This window comes from Coturnix japonica, chromosome 11, assembly GCF_054131305.1.
Source record: "Coturnix japonica strain WE chromosome 11, WE-NBRP24, whole genome shotgun sequence".
NCBI classification, from domain to species: domain Eukaryota; kingdom Metazoa; phylum Chordata; class Aves; order Galliformes; family Phasianidae; genus Coturnix; species Coturnix japonica.
The window spans coordinates 1,873,861-1,891,440 of record NC_140673.1 but is presented as its reverse complement, the minus strand read 5'-3'; the positions used below and the strand labels follow the sequence as shown (position 1 = coordinate 1,891,440).

The 17,580-nt window shown below is 37.4% G+C and overlaps 1 protein-coding gene across 8 annotated transcripts in view; it reads left to right on the top strand.

Annotated features, from left to right (window-relative positions):
* The window catches only part of TPR (translocated promoter region, nuclear basket protein), a 46,424-nt gene that overhangs the window by 26,745 nt on the left and 2,099 nt on the right, over positions 1–17,580 (top strand). The window contains exons 33-50 of one of the 8 annotated variants that reach the window (XM_085510836.1): positions 158–356; positions 1,001–1,206; positions 1,896–1,957; positions 2,946–3,154; positions 3,271–3,543; positions 4,334–4,476; positions 5,602–5,685; positions 7,344–7,544; positions 8,876–9,007; positions 10,353–10,443; positions 10,894–11,078; positions 11,920–11,988; positions 12,814–12,908; positions 13,606–13,712; positions 14,863–14,958; positions 15,128–15,284; positions 16,514–16,632; positions 17,180–17,278. In XM_085510836.1, coding sequence (XP_085366962.1) covers positions 158–356; positions 1,001–1,206; positions 1,896–1,957; positions 2,946–3,154; positions 3,271–3,543; positions 4,334–4,476; positions 5,602–5,685; positions 7,344–7,544; positions 8,876–9,007; positions 10,353–10,443; positions 10,894–11,078; positions 11,920–11,988; positions 12,814–12,908; positions 13,606–13,712; positions 14,863–14,958; positions 15,128–15,284; positions 16,514–16,632; positions 17,180–17,278 — 2,527 coding nt within the window. Of the gene's footprint in view, positions 1–157; positions 357–1,000; positions 1,207–1,895; positions 1,958–2,945; positions 3,155–3,270; positions 3,544–4,327; positions 4,477–5,601; positions 5,686–7,343; positions 7,546–8,875; positions 9,008–10,352; positions 10,444–10,893; positions 11,079–11,919; positions 11,989–12,813; positions 12,909–13,605; positions 13,713–14,862; positions 14,959–15,127; positions 15,285–16,513; positions 16,633–17,179; positions 17,513–17,580 lie in introns of those variants that run through there. The other 7 variants (XM_015869863.3, XM_015869862.3, XM_085510834.1 and 4 more) reach the window with 7 other exon arrangements.

Below are 17,580 nucleotides of genomic sequence, written 5' to 3'. Positions count from 1 at the left end.
AACAGAGCAAGCAATTTCAGAGGAATTTTACTGGAGTCTTAAATAAGTAACTGTGAAGACCATGATGATGGTGGTCTGTGTGCATGCACACGTAGGTGTGTTTGCACACAGAAACATTGTTTTCTGAAGTAGCTCATTGTGGCCAATCTTTCTATAGACTATAGCAGAAAAGGAAACTGAAGCTAGAAATCTTCAGGAGCAGGTATCACAGCTACAGTCAGAACTTGCTCGTTTTCGTCAAGATCTGCAAGAGAAGACTACACAGGAGGAACAGCTTAGGCAACAAATCACTGAGAAGGAAGAGAAAACTAGAAAAACCTTCCTTGCGGCCAAGCAGAAAATTGCGCAGTTAGCTGGTAGTATCATTATTATTATTTTTTTTCTGTTCTTAAGGTGTTAATATTCTGTGTTTTTGACTATTCCTCCAGAGAAGTATCCAGACACTATTCTTAACAGTATTTTCTTTGTTAGATCTCTTAAAATTGTTCTAAGATTGAGAAGTTTTAGTTCCTTAAGGAGGTGGTGCAGGTACATAACTAGTGTACATCTGAGGAATCAAAATTTTGCCTAATTTTGGCCAACCATTTTTTTTTATGGTCTTGTTGATTAGAGGAGATTGACTCTCCTAAAGACTTCAGTAATTCTTCTCTGCTTGCTTCTTGATTCCTTGGAATGTGCAGGTGCAAAATATCCCATTTCCTCTATTTTAAACAGATATTGAGAGAAATGATGGTGCAGATACTTACTGAAAACATTTTGTCCTCCTATGACTGCTTATTTACTTATTAAATGTATTTTTATGTTTGTTCAATTTTTTATTGCAATTAAATAAATTGCATGCAAAAGTTAAAATTGTCTTGAAGAGCTCCTTCTAAAGCTTAACATTTTTAGGATTTCAAAATTATTCAGTCATCTTATAAAATCAGATGTACGTTCTGCATTTAGAGACATAGTATGCAATTTTACAGTAGCAAAACTGGATTCTTTCCTATTAAATCAGGTACAAAAGAACAGCTAACGAAAGAAAATGAAGAGTGGAAGCAAAAGAGCAATTCATTAGAAGAGCAGAAGACTGAATTGGAAGTACGGATGAGTGCACTCAAGTCACAATATGAAGGTCGAATCTGCCGTCTGGAAAGAGAGCTTAGAGAACAGCAAGAGCGACACCATGAACAGCGAGATGAACCACCAGAATCTACAAATAAGGTACAGAATCTGTCTAGCTGCGTGCGAAGAAGTAAGCCTTTTATGTGTCTTGTACTGAACTACAACAGCTTTCAGCACTAGTGATGTTATCTAGCTTAGCTTGTTTTTTAATGTATTCATATGGGAGATCTTTAGGTGAAGGCTTGTTTTTCTAATACTAAACAGTTGACAAAAGTTCTTATTGAATAATAAACAAATAGTAGTTAACCTAGCAAACTGCACTATTCGAGTTCCATTATCCCTAGACTAGTGGTTTTGGAGATAGGGAAGCTGGAAGGATTCAAAATTAATTTAGAACTCGTTTCCTGCCAGAGTCAAAATACCCAACGCTGGCAAGCATGCAGTTATATTGATCACAGTGAATTAGCTGATAGGTTGTTTTCTCTATGCTTTTTTTGTATTTTTTACGTATGTTCAGCTATTTTTTGCAGTATTTTATGCCTCAACAGCTTTGAGAAATATCTGAAAAGACCTGAGAAATTACTGAATTGGTTTACATACTTGGTATGCCTGCTGTGATTTTTTTGGGAGAACTTTTCATGGAGTCTGGCTAGGCACACTAACAAAGATGTTCTTAAAACAGAAAATGAAAAGATTAATGAAAAGATTTATCTGCTGAATTATTCTACCAAGTTGCTTACTCTGTTTTGTATTTATACATCATGCTGCTTTTGTTTCTTACCTCATAGGTTCCAGAGCAGCAGAGGCAAATTTCACTCAAGTCTGCTCCAGCTTCAGGTGAAAGAGGAATGTGAGTTGAAGGACTTGGGATATTCTGCAGAGTTTCTGCTGTTGGAAATTTTTGTTTTTAGCTCTATACAATTGCTCTTTGTTTTAGAAAACAGTTGACTTTTCCAGTTTTTCTTAAGCAGCTTTAAAATACTGATTGGCATATGTTCTTCCTGTTTTCTTAGACCCACTTAGTCATTAATCAATAAAGCTTTCCAGGTGTGAATTGTCATATATCAACCAGGAGCAAGATATTTGCGGAACACTTAAGTTCTGAAAGTTCTTCAAGAACACTTGAAGATTCATGAAATTGTACAGTTTTGTTTATTACCTTTAACCTATTTGTAGGAGTGGAGGGTGAGATGGGGAAAGTTCCTTGTGCAAGACCTTAAACATGAGAAATGGACTTAGTTGATGGTAACTAGCAGATAAAATTGTCAAATAAGATGGCAGCCAAGCTCCAAAATGCATAATATTATCTTTTTACTAAGTTTAGAGAACCGAATCCCTTTTAATTTTATTATATGTTTAAACTAAGACTCTGATCTTGAAAAATGCCTTTTAAAATTTGACTGATACTCATCTCAGCCAAGAGATTATATTGTTCTGTATTTAGTGAACCAGTTAGTTTTAAATAAACTGTATTATTCATCTTACCAAAGAGCCAGTGCAGCTAACACTGCAGCGCTAATAAGCTGTGCTTATCCTTTTGATCTGCTTATAGATTGCTCACAGATTGTTAGTTGATTGCTCTTGAAGAAACCTGTCAGTCCTCTAAGCTAGACAGAATGTTACTGATGGCATAGTGGGTCTGGTTTTTTTCCTTTTTTTTTTTTTTTTCTTTAACATATAAGCAAATTTTGGAAGACAAGTCATTATTTCCCTGTCAGGTTTTCAAATTCATAATCTTTAAAAATGAATATTTCAGAATATGATAACACACTTAAATTTTATATTTTGGAAATTTGCTTTCTGTGCTATCATGATGAATCCAGTATCCTGTTTTTCAGTGCTAGCACTTCAGATCCACCAACAGCAAATATTAAGCCAACACCAGTTGTGTCAACTCCAAGTAAAGTGACTGCTGCTGCTATAGCTGGGAATAAGTCTACTCCAAGAGCTAGTATCCGTCCAATGGTTACTCCTGCTACCGTCACTAATCCTACCACTACTCCAACAGCTACAGTTATGCCTACGACACAAGTGGAGACTCAGGAAGGTGAGCATTTCAGTAGTACTGGAATCTACAGCAAATTCAGGACATTCTGAAATTCAGAATGTGAACCTCACTAGATTATATGAAGACAGTTGAATCTGCTACTGTTTGCCTTTCAGCTATGCAGTCAGAAGGACCTGTGGAGCATGTTCCTGTCTTTGGAAGCACTAGTGGTTCTGTGCGTTCCACCAGTCCTAATGTTCAGACATCTCTCTCTCAGCCCATCTTGACTGTTCAGCAGCAGACTCAAGCAACTGCTTTTGTGCAGCCCACTCAGCAAAGTCATCCTCAGATTGAGCCCGCTAATCAGGAGCCATCCCCTGCCATTGTAGAAGTTGTACAGAGTTCTCAAATGGAGAGGCCGTCCACTTCTACAGCAATGTTTGGCACAGGTTGGTTTCACTTTATTGGCCTACCTTCTTGAGCAGTTCCTTTGAAGTAGCTCCATTGTCAAACCAGGCCTAACTTCATCCAAGGAATACCCTTTTTTTTTTCTTTTTCCCCTTAATATATTGCACATTTTACAAAACGTCTTTCAGTGAACCTCTTTTCTTCAGAAAAGGAAGTGGTTTCCTTCTTTACCTTCAGAAGAGCTACCCCTGAGATGCTATGTTTGTGGCATTCCTTAAATAGAGATTAAAAATTATGTGTATCTATCCATAACAGTCTTGGGGGCTTAACACATTAAACTTTTTTTGCTCCTGTTTTCACAATAGCTTTGTTGCAAAATTAATTTTGAGATTCCCGTAGTTTACTTAAGCTTGAATTTAAGATATAGAGAACACTAAAACTATTCTGTGGTGCATTCTTTTACTTGTGTTTGCCACGCATAGTATAGAACTCAGTTTAGTTTATTTCCCAGAAAACACTTTTGCAAACTGCTTGTTTTGTTTTTCAGTACATACTCTGTTGATTCTTAGGTACGCTTTTCAGAAGCAAAGATGTGGTAAGAAGTACTTTAGTTGTAACCCTGAGAGTCTTACATTGAAGTTCAGTTAGAGAATATAGATCCAGGATTTGTAACCCAGCATACTGATGTTTTCTTGTCCTAGAAGACAGCAAAACACAGTTCCAATTCAGTGCAGAAAAAGAACGGGTTTTATAGAGTAAAATACAAGACCTTCCCATTTTGTACGTTTATAGTTATCATGCAAATAACTGAGAGTTTCTTCTAAGTTTCAGCTACCCCAAGTTCTTCACTGTCTAAACGTCCACGAGAGGAAGAGGAGGATAACACTGTGGAAAATTCAGACCAAATATCAGAGGAAGCGGTGGATGTACCTCTTCCTAAGAAACTGAGGACAATACAGAGGGTTGGACCTGAGGTTTGTAAGAACGTAAAAATGCTACCAGTACACTGCTGCTTTGGTTGATTTTAATGGGAAGAGGAAGTATATTCATAGTTAAGACAGTTAATTTTAAACATTGAGTTTTTAATCTATCAGAGAAGCAGCATGTTTGGGTGTCTTAAAAGGCAGAGGTTGTCCCAGCTACAATGGCTGGCATAAATCGTTCTGGAGTGTGAGTGGGGGGGAGAGAGAGCCATGGCCTAACACTGAAGAGGAAGAAGTTGGAATATTTTTAGATGTGGTCTGAAAGATCATTATCTACACTTATTCTGGAAGAAAATGGTGTGCTTGAGGGGATGCCAGGGAAGCAACAATGAAGTGCTTCATTGAAAAGCAGAGAGACAATGCATATGAAATGTTGGTGTGAGGGAACCAGGATATCCTGGAAAAATAGAATGAACTTGAGACATCTCACAGCAGACAATTCATGAAAAATGTTATGGAATGTAGACACTTCATTAGCTATGTAGAATGTTATACGGCAAATGAGGGCAATGACAAAGACTTTATTTGAAAAATAGGCTCTATAGGAAAAGATATCAGAAGGAATTAACTCACCCCTCCTGGTGACAGCTTGGAGAAAGAGACGAGCTGAGGAATTTGACCCTTCAGCTGAGGAATGTGACCCTTCCCCAAACAGAAGGGGGGAACCGCGCAGACTCAGATTGCACTGAAGTAGGATGGCTCCAGACTCCCCCACTGTTCCAGGCACTCACATACTCTCCCATCTCACCCACTGTTTCAGGCTGTAACCCTGGAATTCCACTACAGATGGGGTGATGCATAACATAGGAGAGCATATCACTTAAATAGCCCAGAGGATAGGGATTGAATGGGAAACTGAGGATTTTGTTTGCTTCTAAGTAGATCTGGGGACACTGAAGAGAGTCAGTCCAGTGAACCAGAATGAGAAAGTGGTATTTCAGGACGAGATATCAGAGGTGCTAGATAAAACCTAAGCTAAGGAATAACAGCTAAAGGAGAAGAAATGTTGTCCATAATCTTTGTGGGAAAAGAAGAAATAGAAAAAAAGTCTAACATGCTAGAGAATCAAACTTCAGGATTAATAGTGTGTCTTAATAAAAGTAAATGGTCTTTCAGGAGGAAGTGACAGCAGAAGAAAGCACTGATGGTGAAGTAGAAGCTCAGACATACAATCAAGACTCACAGGACTCTATTGGAGAAGTAAGAATATTTGAAAAGAAAAATAAATCGTAGTTTCAGCAAAAAAAAACTTAATACTATTGAGTCATACAACACTTTTGAAAGAGGACTCTCAAGTCAGGTCCTTCAGAATGTCTGTGGAAAGCAGTTACAACCATTTTGAGTTGAAATTTGTTACCTTTTAGAATATATGCCAGTTTTTTAATTGCACTCTACGTGCACCTATATAGGTAACAGCGTGAATGTTAATGAGACTTTACAATTTTGAAATGAAATTTAATGTGACATTTTAGAAATCCTAGTATCTTTAGCCCCAGTGCTGTGTAGTGAAGCTGAGACATAGAGGTTAAATGTATCACAGTATAAAACCAGGCGTGTACATTTCTTTATTTACTTCTTTGCTTTCTGGCTTTAGTTTTAAAGAAATATTTGACATGTCCTTGGATCGTGATATGATAAACAAAGGAAAAAAAGTTGTTTGTATTCTAGTTCTGTAAAATGCATGTTACAGCTGTGTTAGGAATGCTAAATATGGGTGAAAAGCATATATTTAATCATCTTTGTCTTTTGAAACAAGCACAAGTCATGATAATTCTCTAACTTAGCATAATCCCGTGTAGAGTTGTGAAATCTACTTACTTGAAGTAGTGGTGGGTACTCTTTAGTCAGGCATTTTCCCTCATATCCTTCATATATTTAGAAGATGTGATAGATGTTTATTAATAAATGATAGCTGTGTGCTTTCTATCTGTGCCTTGTACCTTTAAACTTTAATACCAGTATACTGTGATTGTTTACATTCTGCTGCTAAACATCACCTATTTGCATTACAGTGACACATTGTTTGATAAATAACAGAACCTAGTTATCTAACCTGAACCAGAAATCTTGAGTGCTATAAAATATATGTAGTAGAGTCCTAATTTAAATTTTGAGAGAGTTTTCTCCCTGAGGCATTTATTTTTCTGGGTACTTTTAATCATACTTGTATATTGAAAACGTTTGTATTGAATGTAAAGAGAACAATTTGATGTGCAAATTGCATAACTTTTCATCCAGACTAAAAGAATTGTAGTAAAACAGCAACTCAAATTTCATTTTTCAGAATTGAGAATGCTATTCCTTGCTTCTGGAGAGAATTCTAGTTGTTTGTGTTCAGTGACATCATAGTTTTTAGCATTATCTTGTTTTCTCCTATCTTGATTAGTTCTTAATGTGTTTCTCTTGCAGGCTTCAGTCTGTTTCTCATCTGATTATCTCCAGTGTTGTGCACTGACATTAACTGCAACATCCTTAGACTGCTCAGGGAGTGCCACTGTTAGTGGAGTGCTGCCTGTCAACAATGTTCCACACACCTGTATTCACTTATTGTGCAGGTGTTGATGATAGCCCCTTGATTATTTGAAATAGAAGGATAAACATTCAGACAGCAGCTTTTCTTGGATGTGTTTTTGAATACATCCTGCATGAACACAGTGTGCTTCGTGATGTCCCTCCCATCCCAAATCACTGTTGGAAGTGAAGGTTGCAATATTGTGTTGTTCAACAAGTCTTCTATTTTATCGAGCTTATTAGTGAAAGCAGGGAACTCCTAGGAGTACAGTGGACACTTTGGAGATGAGCACTTCAAAGAGTACATATGCTGCATTTAATTTCCTTTTGTAATTTACCTTCTACAGGGTGTTACACAGGGAGAGTACGCTCCAATGGAGGATAGTGAAGAAACTTCTCAGTCTATTCCAATAGACCTTGGGCCTCTACAGTCAGATCAGCAAAATACTACTTCATCTCAGGATGGTCAGTCCAAGAGAGACGATGTAATTGTGATTGATAGTGATGATGAAGATGATGATGATGATGAAAATGAAGGCGAGCAAGAAGTATGTATACTGTGGAATTAATTCTCTTTAGGGATTACCGTACTTACCTTTATTTGTCTTTTATTAGCTGTAAAGCTAATCTTGCACAACCGTTTTAATCAAAAATATCCTTTTTTTTGTGTAAGTGTTGTCTCTGTTTCTGTTGCCTGGATGTTTAGAGCTTTAAAGACTTGTTAATTTCACCTGTTGTGGGTTTTTTGTTTTGTTTTGTTTTTTTAACTATTTTATTTTTAAAATTCTACAATGGTTCTGAGTTCCAAAAGGAGAATTTTGTTTAGCCAAGCCAGCCCTGTGCACACTTTGTTTCACTTGTGTCAAATTGGAGTTGTCTGTTTCTATGCTCTTAACAAATGTCTCTTAAAAAGTACCAAAATGCTTATGGACAACAGTGGCTTCAGAAGCAAATTTCCAGAGGATCTTACTAACCAGTTTCTTGAGCTGTCTACAGTCTGCTCGCCCAGCATTCAGGGTAGTAGCTTTACTGCTAGTTTTTATTGTATCAGAAAAAGATTCGTGTCCATAGTGGCCAAAACAGCTGCCAAGTATCACTTCACCTGCAAGTCCGTCTCTATTCACAAAAATACAGATCGAGGAGGATACCTTTCCAAGTCATCTGCCTTAGTCCGTCTATCACAGATTATCTTCAGTGTGCTTCAGGAGTTTCCTGGACCTGTTCATGATAGACTTGGTTAACATCTGGGAAGTTGAAGTAACGTTTGAGGACAAGGGCAACTAACTTAGAGATTTCCTTTAATTCCTTATAGAATAATGTAACCGTACTGTCATCCTGACTGGGTGATCTGTAGACTCGTACAGTATCTTTATTATCTTTTCCTCTAATCTGGACTGGAAGCTCTCAACCATATTGTCCCCAGCTTGAAGGGCTTTACAGTCCAACCGCTCTTTTCCATACAGCGCTGCCTCTCTACATCACCTGCCCTACTTGTCTCTCCTGTAGAGTCTATCACAGCATACTGCTCATAGGGACTCTTCCCACCAAGAATCTTGTTTTCCCCCATGTTGAGTCTGTTTTGCCTGTGGCTGTAGGTTGTAAGTTATCTCCCCATCTTTATCTTGCTCCTCAAGTTTTTCTGTCTTGTATTGTCCATCTATTTTGTTGAAGAGAGGGAGCAAAAGCAGCTGATAGATGTCTGGTGTCCTGCCAGTCTTCAAAAAAATACATACATCCAGTCTACAAATGCAGAAAATCTTCAGATAGAGTTCCAAAAACAAAGGTGGTCTCTGTATGTGAAGTTTACCACTTTACCATGTGAAGTGTTCCCACTGTTCTTTTGAAATTCCTGTAAGGTGTTTTTATGGTACTATCACAGGATTATGAAGATGAGGAAGAGGAAGATGAAGATGATGATGAAGACACTGGGATGGGAGATGAAGGTGATGACAGTAATGAAGGATCTGGTAGTGCTGATGGCAATGATGGGTATGAAGCAGATGATGCTGAGGTGAGATTTGCATTTTTTTATAGTCTGTTAAAGTACTTGGAATAAATTAGCATTGTAATGCAACTGTAAAGATTCAAACGAAAATCTTAGTGTGAACTCCTCCCAGAAAACTGAGGCTATATAGTAGGTGATAACTTATGTTAGAACTGGTCAGTTCTAACTGGACAGGCTGGAGAGCTGGGCAGTAAGAAACCGGATGAGGTTTAACAAAAGCAAGTGTAAAGTCTTGCACCTGGGTAGAAATAATTGCGTGCACCGGTACAGGCTGGGGGAAGACATGCTGGAGAGGAGCTCTGCAGAGAGGGACCTGGGCGTCCTGGTGGACGACAGATTGACCATGAGCCAGCAGTGTGCCCTTGTAGCCAAAAAGGCCAATGGCATTCTGGGGTGCATTAAAAAGAGCGTGTCCAGCAGGTCGAAGGAGGTGATCCTCCCCCTCTACTCTGCCCTGGTGAGGCCTCATCTGGAATATTGTGTCCAGTTCTGGGCTCCCCAGTACAAAAAAGACAGGGATCTCTTGGAAAGAGTGCAGCGGAGGGCCACTAAGATGGTGAAGGGCCTGGAGCATTTCCCCTATGAGGAGAGACTTAGGGAACTGGGTCTGTTTAGCCTTGAAAAAAGAAGGCTGAGAGGGGACTTGATCCAGGTTTATAAGTACCTGAGGTGTGGGAGCCTTAGTGGTGAGTCTGGTCTCTTTTCAGTAGTGCGTGGGGATAGGACTAGGGGTAATGGGATGAAAGTACAGCATAGGAAGTTCCGCACAAATGTGCGGAAGAACTTCTTTACAGTGAGGGTGACGGAGCACTGGAACAGGCTGCCCAGGGAGGTGGTGGAGTCTCCTTCTCTGGAGATATTTAAGACCCGCCTGGACGCCTTCCTGTGTGACATGGTGTAGGGAGCCTGCTTTGGCAGGGGGGTTGGACTCGATGATCTCTAGAGGTCCCTTCCAACCCCTACAATTCTGTGATTCTGTGATTCTGTGGTCTTGTCACAAGCAAAAATTAGCTTTGAATATGTAAAAGAACTGAATGAAAATGTAAAATGTTAAGATGCAGCATTAAATACTGTAGATGCAAAGTTAATAAGACAGTTTCTTCAAAAGCCAGGTATTTCATTGTCATTAAATGATGATGTCTATTGTGTTCACATTTGCATATGCAGATAAGCAAAATTATTTATGTATCTTATGGTTCTGTACCTTTAGATAATTTTGTAGGAATTTATAGAAATAACTTTATTTTTTCATATATGTTTATTTACTTTCCAAATACTTCTACACTGCTTATGTAGTCTTTTTACATCCAGTAGGTGTTTGGTGCTAAATCGTTATGTCTGTGAATTTTAGGGTGCTGATGGTACTGATCCTGGTACAGAAACTGAGGAGAGCATGGGAGGAGGTGAAAGCAACCAGAGGGCAGCGGATTCTCAAAACAACTGTATGGTTAATTTTTGCTTCTTCTAATCTGTCTGTAAAGGGAAAAACATAGCAGTGATTTTGCATGTGTATAAAAAGTTAATTTAATGTAAAACAATGTAACATAAAAAGTGAATTATATCGAAATGTTCTCTTTTAGATATATCCTACTTTCCTTTGCAGACACATTAGAATCAATTTGCTATAGAAGTTGCTTTTGATGTTTCAGGAGATGTGTGTGAATCACTGCTTGAGTAATCAGTGTTTGTTTCAGTGCTGGTGTTGACTTAGCTGACACAAATCCTCTTTTAAATGATTTTAAATAACAGTACTGTGCAGTCTCCACTTACGCAAGAGTAAAAAATGCGTGTATGAATGTGGCAGCAGAATTTGAAGACTTAATTTAATATCGTCAACTTAGAAAGATGTTGGATGGAATAAATTTACTGCTCTGAATTTCGGCATATTTTAGGTGAAGGAAGTACAAGTGCAGCAGAGTCCACTTTTACTCATGAAAGTTCTAGAGAACAGCAGCCATCATCTGCCTCAGAGAGACAGGCCCCCCGACCACCACAGTCACCACGCCGACCACCACATCCATTGCCTCCACGATTAACTATTCATGCTCCTCCTCAAGAACTAGGTCCCCCTGCACAGGTATAAAATGGTTCAGAAGAATCTTTTTAAAATGTTTATTTTAACTTAAATTTCTTTTAACTTCAGCTTAGGTGCTCTGCAAATTGTAAAAATTGATCATATGTATTTAGCATCTTGAAAATGGAAACCAGGCGAATTGACTTAACATTTCTCATTCTGCAAATTATGGCTGGAGAGAGAATATTGATAGCAGAAAAGTACTCACCATAGATTTGTTTCTTGAAATGTTTATACCATTGTTATTTGTTAATACAGAAAAACGCCTCTTCTTGAACAGACTGTAACTCAGATTGCTAGGGATTTTTATTAGTCTCTGCCCCTATGCAGATTGGACAAAGGAATGTCAGTATTCATTATCTAAGCTAAAACTTCACCGTCAGTACTTGACTGATGATTATGCTTTGACATAAGCATAAATTCATTAAATGAAAACACCACATCATAAATTTTGCTAAATAAAAAATATTATGGCTATGAAATTATGGTTTACTGTTAACTTGTGAGGCTTGTGACCATTGTATTTTTGTGTCCAAGTTTTCTTTCCTCAGTAGAAAACTGAATGAAACAGTAATAATGTTTATCCAGGATTTAAATCTTCATGTTTTGCTTTTGTAGTTAGGCCAGGCAGCAGATGTGGGATGCTGGCTATCTGCTGCCATAATCTGTTTAGACATATATGACACTGTATTGGGCAGCACTGTATACTGAAATAAAATTGTTATGCTGTTGCTGATGTGGCTGCTATTCTCAACTCTGACTGAATAACTCCATGTTATTAGAATTCCAGAGAAGCATTCACACTACTTCTTTTTGTTGTTGTTGTTTTTACGTTGCTGTAAAGAGAATTCAGATGACTCGAAGACAGTCGGTGGGACGTGGACTTCAGCTGACTCCTGGTATAGGTGGGATGGTAAGTACATGAAAGTCTAATACTAAAATCTTGTGTTGAGGGGATATTCATAACTCTTGAGGCTTTGTTTTGTTGAGCTTTGTTTGGTTTTGTTTCTTCTTTTAAGAAATCTAGCTTCTAAAGTCAGAAATGGCATGGCTTCATAGGTAACACATCTTAGTGCTCTTATTTTTTGCATTAGTGGAAGACAAAGAGAAAAGTCTGAGAAAGCAAAAGCTCTTCTTAAAGTTGAACTTATTTTGTCCAAGTCAGTTTTAATTATTTATTCTTAGAACCAGTCTCTTAAAGTTAATGTATTATTGAAAGAAGTATTTTTCAGTCTTTCACTAAACAAACGAGGCAATTCATGTATGTTTCCTGGAGATGAAGAGAATGCTGTGTTTTAGAATAAGAGGAGAAATCTGGGGCATCTGACTTTGTAGGTAATATAGGAGCAGAGGATACAAATCCATAGGAAATATGTGATCTGATTCATGTCACATAGAATCCCATAAATCAGGTTATGTTACAGTAATCCAAACTACGACAGGTCATTCCTATTAATTTATGAATGAGTCACCTCAAGTTTTATTTGTAGTCAACAGGGAGATTTGACACTTCAGCATAGCATTCTCATGCACTAGGTATCACCTGTTAGGGCAATATGTATAACTAGCTCAGATTCAGACATCAGAAATTACACATGATTTGTTTTAGAGCTAAGTCTGGTGTTGGTTTTTGGGTTTTTGCTCAGCAATATGGAAAAAGCAATCCACATTTTAATTTAATAGGAACTGGAAATACATTGTAGGCTTTCAGTTCAGTCTCTTTTTTTTTTTTTTCCAGCAGCAGCACTTCTTTGATGATGAGGACAGAACAGTTCCAAGCACACCAACTCTAGTCGTTCCACATCGTACAGATGGATTTGCTGAAGCAATTCAGTAAGTAGATATAAAAAAAAAAAGAGTAGAATTTTGGTGTCAGTATTTTTTGTTCTTTTTTATTCTTTTTTTTTTCCCATAGTGGAATGAAAATAAATGAAGTGAACTTGTGATTGGAGTGACTTGCTAAGTAGTCTGACATACATCTACAAATAAGCAGATGTTAAACTGTGTATTGTGTAACTTACCAGGAAATTAGGAATCAAGTAGTCTACAATGTATGGTAGCATGTTGACCTAAGAGAGGAGATGTGCAAAAAATAAGGTTCTTAATTATTTGTTTCTTTCAGCCTATGTGCTAATATTTTAACAATTAGTAACAAATAGGTAGTTTTGTGATATTTGTGCTACTGACCAGTGCAAATAGTAGAAGGTTACCTCTTGTTCTAGATTTGAGGTAGTTCTACACATGCTCAGTTATCCGTGTAAAATTGTGAGGATTCATAGCATGAGTAAACAAACAATATTTAATTCAGGCTTTCCTTCCAGGTGCAATCCAGATAAGTTTGAGAAGCTTATCCCTATTGAATTACTAGTACTTAAGCTGCTTTTTATGGTTATTATTGATTAATTTTGTCTCATGTGTAACTTGTACTCCTGTATGATTTAGAAAGCTGTTGGGTTGGGTTTTGTTTGTTTGTTTTTGTCTCCCTGTATTTGGAAAAATTGCAGAATTCTTTAAATCTTTATTTTTATAGTTCCCCTCAGGTAGCTGGAGTTCCTAGATTCAGATTTGGACCCCCTGAAGATATGCCACAAACTAGTTCAAGTCATTCTGACCTCGGTCAGCTTGCTTCACAAGGAGGTAAGTCATTTCTGTATTTCTATCTACTTTTCTGTACTCAAATAACCAGGGAAATAATAATAATTCATCCATAGAAAGGCAGTGCTACTTTGGGTACTTACAGTTTCTCTGTCAGCAGACAGAGACTAGTGGAAAATGGAAAACTGCCTCCTTCAAGGTGCTGTACTTTTATTTTTAATATGATTTTAAAAGTAGAAAGCTTCTGTGGGTGGAAAAGCTTCTGAAGTGAAGAAATGTAGGTGCTATTTTATGTGGGATAGTTTGACAGCTGGGTGTGTAGAATTTAATTTGAAGAGGATTGAAATACTTTGAATACACTGAAATTCCTTTTTTTTTTTTTTTTAAGCTTTCCTGTTGATAGTAGCTTTTCTGTAGTAAAATTGTGGAATTATGTGCAGACCTGAGAGTTGGACTTGACCCCAGATCCAAACTGTTTGTGTAAGAGCAGTGTCTGAATGCTCCTTGAGCTCCAGCAGCTTGAGTGCAGAATATTTTCCTAATGCACAGCCTGACCTTCCTCTGGCACGTCTCCATGCTGTTCTCTTACATTCTCTTGCTGTCATGAAAGAGCAGAGATAGGAGGGAGCTGCAGGCTGCTATGAAGACTCCTCTTAGCATCCTAGGTTGAACAAAGTGACTGGCCATCAGCCTGATGTAGTCCCACTTGCTATGACCCTTTGATTCGAATCCATCAGCCAGTTGTACGTAGTGTGATAGGTGAACTTGTCTAGCTGTATGCTAGACACTTTGTCAAGATGGATATAAGTAATAGAAGAAAATGGCAATTAAAAAGAAATTTTAAGGGTGTATCCTTACTTGCTAAGAGAAGACCAGGAAGTCTGTCTGTATTGTCTTCGCTGTTGTCCTTTCTCTTGCATTCTTGTCAGCATGGAACAGTATGCTGCTCTTTGAAGAAAACTCAGTTCAAAATGGCTAAAGTAAAGTGAGTGGGTGGCAGTATTTTTGTCAAGTTGTTATCTTTTAAGAAATTTTAACTAGCTATGGCAGTAAGTCAAAATACCTGAAATAACACATTTCCATTTTTAAATATATGTAATTGGATTTCATCAAGTGTACAAAGAGAAGACAAGGGCTAGTCTGTTGGGTTTTTTTGTTTGTTCTTAATTGTCACTCTAACACTGTGTTGCAGGTTTGGGAATGTATGAAACCCCACTCTTCCTTGCACATGAGGAAGAATCAGGTGGTCGTAGTGTTCCAACAACACCCTTACAAGTAGCAGCACCAGGTAAGTGACAGGAAATTCGCAGGTAGAGGTTTGAAACTTTGACTTTCCGGAAAAGGATTGTACAGTCAGAAATATTCCAGTAGCTTTTCCTTGTGCCTAAGATTTCCATAAATTTTATTTAGGAAATTCAGGCTAACTTTATGCTTACTAAGCAGCCTTTCCTTTATAGTTACAGTCTTTACTGAAAGTACATCAGCTGACGCTTCAGAGCATGCTTCTCAGTCTGTTCCTATGGTTACTACATCTACTGGCAATCTGTCCACAACTACAGAGACTGGAGCAGGCGATGATGGGGATGAAGTTTTTGCAGAGGCTGAATCTGAAGGGTATGCTTTGACTTGATTGCTTGACTTGAAGTCACATTAGTTTTTTAATTATGTTTCATCCAAATATGCATGTGATCCATTAAATTTTGAGTTAACCTGTTCTGGTAGGAAGAATGCTCATACAAGCTCTGGTAATTTTCTAAGTAATGTTATTTGACCTTTTCACGTAAAAGCAAAGCTTTTCATCTGGTAATATAACATGGCTAATACATGTCACCTCTAAAAAATAAAAGACATTTCTGTATATGTTCATAATGTAAGGGGCCCTATGGTAGTCAAATAGAGACAGTAAAGACCCCAGGTTGAGTGAATGGGATTTGTAGAATAAAAATAAAGCATTTCTGTTTGCCAGTGAAGAAAACCACTCCTAAGTAGTTGTTTGGTTAAGCCAGTCCTGAAGGGCAGAAAATTAGTGACTTTTTTATGAACTCAATTGACAAGTGATTTATCTCCTTCCTTGCTATTGCTGTTTTAGTATTTTTTAATTTTTACAATGATTTCTGTATTTTGTATTATGAACAAATAAATTATGAATCTAGAAGTTATATTATACATTTTGATTTTTATTGGTTGCAAAGTAATAAAAGATATTGTAATTCACAATTTTTCAAAACTTGCATCTACTAATTACTGGTTTCATCATAAGTAAATGTAATGTTACTGGTGCAGGTTAAATATGCCATGCAGGTTTCTTGATGCAGCACTGGCTTGGACTATGCAGTCTGCTTATGGGTTTTCAATGTTACAGTCACAAATTGTTTCCTACCAAATACCCAATCCTTTGTGAATTATATCCATATAGAAATGAAATGGTTCACAGAACATTTGTACTTAGTCCTTTAGATTGACAGGACGGCAAGTTAGCAGGTATTTCCCAGATCTTAGGAGTTTTACTTGACTTGTTACAGTTTTTAATAAATGGAGTAAATGTAAACCACATGGCAAGCTGCATTTTAACAAAATGGAGACTTTCTCTGGAAGATAATTAATGTTATGAATACATTGTATGTTGGGCTACATACCAGGGAAATAATTTTATTTTTTTTTTTAAGCCATATGAATTGCTTATAATTATGGGGGCAGGTGGGAGCAGAAGAAAATTTCTGCGGATAGATGTTTGGATAGAAATCTTTCTGCTCCATGATGAGAAATTTTTTTTTTCCTGAGTTATTAATACTGAGTACGTTCGCATCTCTTCCCATCCCTTACCCCCCTGCCCTTTCTCTTAGAATTACTTCGGAAGCTGGCCTAGAAATTGATAGTCAGCAAGAAGAGGAATCTGTTCAAGCATCTGATGAGTCAGATCTTCCTTCAACAAGTCAGGATCCTCCATCTAGTTCATCAGCAGGTACTGGTTAATTACTGGAAACTGAAGTTGCTTTGCATAATTCCGTTAAGAGTGGGAACTTTTTGGGGTAGGATCATGTGCTGCTCATGACTAAGATACATAATAAGTCAGCAAGTCTTACTTAGAATAAGAATAAGAATATGAAAACATATAAGCCTATATGTTTTCAGTCCTAATGGCAAATCAGTTTTATTTGGACCAGAGTAACTGATGTGTCCATGGTAAATATGCTTCAAAGAGCAAATTCTTGATACACAGATGATTCCATCCAATGGTAACTGTGTCAGTTTTAAAGTAGTTTTTTTCAATCAAATTGTCAGAGAACAGTGTTTATCACTGTTCTGTTACCACGTTACCAGATAGCATAGACGATGAACAAAATACCAAACTTAAATGTTCTGAAGCTTTTTTTATAGCAGAGATTATGCCAATTAAATAGGATGCACCTTGATAATTTTAGGGCAAATCCAAGAGAATAATGTACATCAAGTGATAGTGCAAAACTGTACTAAATGCAGATATTCTTCCCTGTACTTCCACTTCACAGACACAAGCAGTAATCAGCTTAAGCTGTTTCGACGTGTAAGGCTTCAGCCACCAACATTAAGAACTGGTGTTCGTGGTCGTCAGTTCAACAGACAGAGGGGTAAGTGTTCACAGCTTTTTTTCCCTATCGAACTAGTCTTTAATACTTTGTTCCTTCAGCGACTATATATGTCCTACTTTCTATGCATATGTTTGTTTGTAAATCAGGAATAAAACATCCCAGTCCTGGCTTTCAATGTGTTATCCTAAAAGCTGTAATAAGCAAACATGTTATGTGGCACTTGGTTCTTACCAATAGAGAAAAGGTGAATGGCAATAAATCTTACACTTGAAAATTTTTAAAAAGGCTTTAAAAATATTTTGAGGGCATATGTTAAAACCAAGGTTTTTTTTAACTTTACT